Source organism: Terrapene carolina, unplaced genomic scaffold, assembly GCF_002925995.2.
Source record: "Terrapene carolina triunguis isolate 2854851 unplaced genomic scaffold, T_m_triunguis-2.0 Scaffold51439, whole genome shotgun sequence".
Lineage (NCBI taxonomy): Eukaryota > Metazoa > Chordata > Testudines > Emydidae > Terrapene > Terrapene triunguis.
In genome coordinates, this window is record NW_020715790.1 from 1 (window position 1) to 4,656 (window position 4,656).

The 4,656-nt window shown below is 66.7% G+C and overlaps 1 protein-coding gene across 1 annotated transcript; it reads left to right on the plus strand.

Moving 5' to 3' along the window:
* Positions 1-271: 271 nt before the first annotated feature.
* On the plus strand, positions 272-3,909 carry LOC113405877 (collagen alpha-2(XI) chain-like; the record flags this gene model as incomplete). Its single annotated transcript, XM_026647169.2, has 12 exons — positions 272-325; positions 490-597; positions 699-788; positions 870-923; positions 1,184-1,291; positions 1,627-1,734; positions 1,811-1,864; positions 1,984-2,037; positions 2,737-2,844; positions 3,551-3,604; positions 3,694-3,747; positions 3,833-3,909. Coding segments are annotated over 12 exons (923 nt in total), but the record flags the coding sequence as incomplete, so codon positions are not given.
* Positions 3,910-4,656: the final 747 nt, after the last annotated feature.

Consider the following 4,656-nt stretch of genomic DNA (forward strand, 5'->3'; position numbering starts at 1 on the left):
CACCATGGTTACTCCTCACACACTCACGTGTTACACTCTGGATTCACTATTGTTACTCCTCACACACTCACGTGTTACACTCTGGATTCACCATGGTTACGCCTCACACACTCACGTGTTACGCTCTGTATACTCCTTGGTTACTCCTCACACTTTTCTGCATTGCTCCTCACACACTCCTATGTGACTCTCCACTTACACTCGGGGGGGTGGGGGGCAGAGACATCTGCCGCGGCTCGTGCTAATGCCCCCATCTCTCTCTGTCTTTCAGGGTTTCCAAGGCAAGACGGGCCCCCCCGGCCCCCCGGGGGTGGTGGGACCTCAGGTAAGAAGCCGGGTGGTGGGGGGTGCCGGGGTGGGCTGGGAACGGCCGTGCCTCCAGGGTGCAGTTACTCGGCAGCTCCTCCTGGTGGTGGAAGAGGCAGGGGTCGAAGGGTCTGGCCCATTCCCTGAAGGTCTCACACCGTTTCTTGTCTCCCCCTGCACTAGGGCGCTTCTGGGGAGTCTGGTCAGATGGGGGAGAGAGGTCACCCAGGCCCCCCCGGACCCCCGGGAGAGCAGGGCTTGCCAGGACCCTCTGGGAAAGAAGGAACCAAGGTAAGGAGCTGTGATGCTCCAGTGCGGCGCTAGGGGGCGCTGTGCTGCAGGGAGCAGGGTGGGGGACCCACCTAATCCTCCTTCTCCTTCCCCCGGCGCAGGGAGACCCCGGCCCCCCGGGAGCCCTCGGAAAAGACGGCCCGGCTGGACTGCGCGGTTTCCCTGGTGAGCGTGGGCTGCCCGGCACCCCGGTGAGTACCCGCCCCCCCCCCACAATGCCCCTAGCCCGTCCCCTGTGCCAGCAGGCCCTGACCTGTGCTTCTCTCCCGCAGGGCGGCACGGGGCTGAAAGGGAACGAGGGGCCGGCCGGACCCCCAGGACCTGCAGTGAGTATGATGTGGGGACCCCCACGCCAGCCCCTCCCCCAACTCCTTCCCCCCAACTATTCCCCTAGGCCCCCCCCCCCCCCACTGTTCTCTGATCTCCCTTCCCTCACTCCCCCATCAGCCCCTCTCCTCCCTAACCTCCGACCTCTGACCCCCCTGATCCGCCCCCTCCCTCACACCTGATCCCGGTCCCCGCAATGTGTGTCGGGGGGACTCCACTGTGGGGGGCAGCAAGTGACTCCTCCTCTCTCTCCCCATAGGGCTCCCCCGGTGAGAGAGGCGGCCCTGGGCAGGGCGGCCCCATCGGACCCCCAGGCAGACCGGGCCCCCAAGGGCCACCAGGCCCTGCTGGAGAGAAAGGAGTTCCTGTGAGTAGGGGGCACAAAGGGGGGATCAGGGCTGAGTCGGATGCAGGGGGGGCTGGGAGCCAGGACTCCTGGGTTTTATCCCAGCTCTGGAAGGGGAGCAGGGTCTAGTGGTTAGAGCAGGGGGGGGCTGGGAGCCAGGACTCCTGGGTTCTATTCTGGCTCTGGGAGAGGAGTGGGGGCTGGTGGGTTAGAGCAGGGGGGGCTGGGAGCCAGGACTCCTGGGTTCTGTGCCCAGTGCTGGGAGGGGAGTGGGTTCAGGTGGGTTAGAATGGGGGGTGGGTGGGAGCCAGGACTCCTGTGTTCTGTGCACCTCACTCCCCTCTGTTTCTCCCTAGGGTGAAAAAGGTCCCATAGGCCCCGCTGGCCGCGACGGAGTCCAGGGTCCCGTTGGGCTGCCCGGCCCAGCGGGGCCCCCAGGGGGTGCTGGTGAGGACGGCGACAAGGTAAGGCCCCGTCTGTGTCTGTGTCCTGCCCCCCCACGCGGCGATGGGCTAAACCCCCTTTCTCCTCTGTCTGCAGGGCGAGGTGGGCGAGCCGGGCCAGAAGGGTGGCAAAGGCAACAAGGGAGAACACGTGAGTCTGAGCTGGGGGCTCCCCTGACCCCACACTGGGGCTGATCCCCCCCCCCCCCAATTCCTGCCTGGGGTATCTCTGTGTCTCAGCACCACTGACCCCCGTCTCCTTCCTTCCAGGGTCCCCCAGGCCCCCCAGGTCCCATGGGCTCAGTTGGGCAGCCTGGAGCAGCCGTAAGTACCTTGCCCCCCTCAGACAGCCTCCTGCAGCACAGGGCGGGGGGGCCCTGCGGCTGGTAGCACGGGGCGGTGCCAGTTCTGGGCAGGGCGGGACTACGGAGCTGGGTTGGCTCCATGCAGGGCGGGGGCGATGGAGCTGGTTGGCTCTGTGCAGGGCAAAGGGATGGAGCTGGGTCAGCCCCGTGCAGGGCCTGGGTGATGGAGCCGGGTCTGTTCCGTGCAGGGCCTGGGCGATGGAGCCGGGTCTGTTCCGTGCAGGGCCTGGGTGATGGAGCCGGGTCGGTTCCGGGCAAGGCCTGGGTGATGGAGCTGGGTCGGTTCTGTGCAGGGCCTGGGTGATGGAGCCAGATCAGCTCCATGTGGACGGGGTGGGGGACGTAGCTGAGGGTGATGGAGCCCGGTCTGCTCTGTGCCGGGCGGAGGGTCCCTGACTCCTGGCAGCGCAGTGTCCTGGCCCCTCACTCATGCCATGGGGCGAGGTTCCTGACGGCAAAGAGGCCCCACATCACACTGCTGGAGTGTGGGTGGGATTCCGGGGGGTCCCATCAATGGGGAATGGCGGTGGGGGGGGATTCCCGCTGCTCCCACAGCGCCGAGACCTCCCTTCACCCCCACCCCCACCCGCTCAGCGAGTCCTGTCTCCCCGGGGCCGCTCGGGGCCCGTCTCTGACTCTCTCTTGTGTCTGTGTCGAGGGGGCTGATGGGGAGCCGGGCGCTCGGGGCCCCCAGGGCCACTTTGGGGCGAAGGGCGATGAAGGAACCCGCGGATTCAACGGGCCGCCTGGCCCCATCGGGCTGCAGGTGAGTGGGGGGGACCTGTCATTGGCCTTGCAGGGTTGCCCCCTCTGCCCCACATTGAGCCACTCCAGTGCCCTGGCCCCACCCCTACACCTGGCCCCACCCCTGGCCCTGCCCCCATGCTCTATAGTCCCACCTGTCTCCGCCTTCCCCCTGGACCTGGACCCGACCCGAGCCCCCCTTCCTAGCCATGGCCCCAGCCCTAGCCACCCAATCCGGCCTGCCCCATGGTACAGTTCTAGCTGGGGACAGGATTCCCCTTCACTTCCTGTCCCAAACTGCTGGGCAGCATGACAGTGTGACCACTGGCCAGTTGTTGCTGGGTCCCACCCCCGAGCCAGCTGTTCTGGGAGGCGGGGGAAGCTATCCCTGTGTGCCCTCCTCCCCACCTATCTGGATCCAGATGTGCCCCTCTGTCTGGGTCCCCCCCCCCCCTCCCCCCTCCAGATGTGCCCCTTGCTCTGCTCCCCCCCCAGCTCCAGATGTGTCCCTCCCTCTGAGCCACCATCCCATCCTGAATCCAGATGTGTCCCTCCATCTCTGCCCATCCTCCAGATCCAGATGTGTCCTAGGTCTAGGACCCTCTTCATCCCAAATCCAGATGTGCTGCCTGCTTCCCCCATCTCCCTGGATCCAGATGTGCCCCTTGATCTGCCCCCTCCCCCCAGTCCAGATGTGCCCCGCACTGATGCTCTCTGTCTCTCCTTAGGGTCTGCCGGGCCCGGCGGGGGAGAAGGGCGAGACAGGTGACGTGGGCCCCATGGTAAGTGACACCGGCTGCCCCCATTCCCAGTCCCCCCTCCAGGTGGGAATGTCCCAGAGCCCCCCTCACCTTGTTCTTTTTCCCCACAGGGCCCCCCAGGACCACCAGGGCCGCGTGGCCCAGCCGGACCCTCCGGAGCTGACGTAAGTTCCTCCCCCGCCCCCCACCCCTCTCAGCCTTGACCCGGGCGTCCCCGGAGGTAACCAGCTCTGCTCTCTCCCCCTGCAGGGACCCCAAGGCGGCCCTGGAGGCATCGGCAACCTGGGCCCCCCTGGAGAGAAGGTAGGTGGAGGCAGGACGCCTGGGTTCTCTCCCAGCCCCGGGGGGGCAGGGTGGGGCTGGTAGATTTCATGGAGTTCAAGGCCAGAAAGGCCCATTCGCTCCAGCCTGGCCCCTGGACAGCAGCGGGCAGAGAATCGCTCCCTGTCACCCTGTGCCCAGCCCCGCGACCTGGCTGGGCCGACACGTGTCAGCGCCCGGGGGACCGAGCCTGGGGCCACGACAGCTGAGCCCAGGAGGGACCAAGGGGCCCCAAGGGCTGACACCCCTGCAATGGCAGGGACCTGATCCGCTGAGCCCAGCCAGTGACCCACATCCCGCGCTGCAGGGGAACGGGAAACCCCCCGAGGGCCGTGCCTGTCTGTCCTGGGGGAGATTCTTTCCCTGCCCCAATCTGGGGACCCCCAGCGTGTGAGCCAGACTCAGCAGCCAGACAGCGGTGTCTCTGGAGCCCGTCAGAGCACCGCCCCGCCCCCCCCGTGTGGTGCCCCATCTCCAGCTGATTGAGTCTCAGGGAGCAAATCCCTTCCTGACCCTGCCGCCCTGCAGCCTGAGACTGGATGAGTCACTGTCCTCGTGCAGAGCGTGCAGAGGACAGTGCAGGCGATCCTGTTCTCCTCGTGGCCCGTGAAGGGAGGGGACGGATGGGGGCACTCAGAGTCACAGACTGCAGGAGTCAAAGGGCCCCACCACCACTCGCCCAGAGGAATGTGGGGCTGGAGCAGGACTCCTGGGTTCTCTCCTGGCTCTGGGAGGGGAGCGGGGCCAGGACT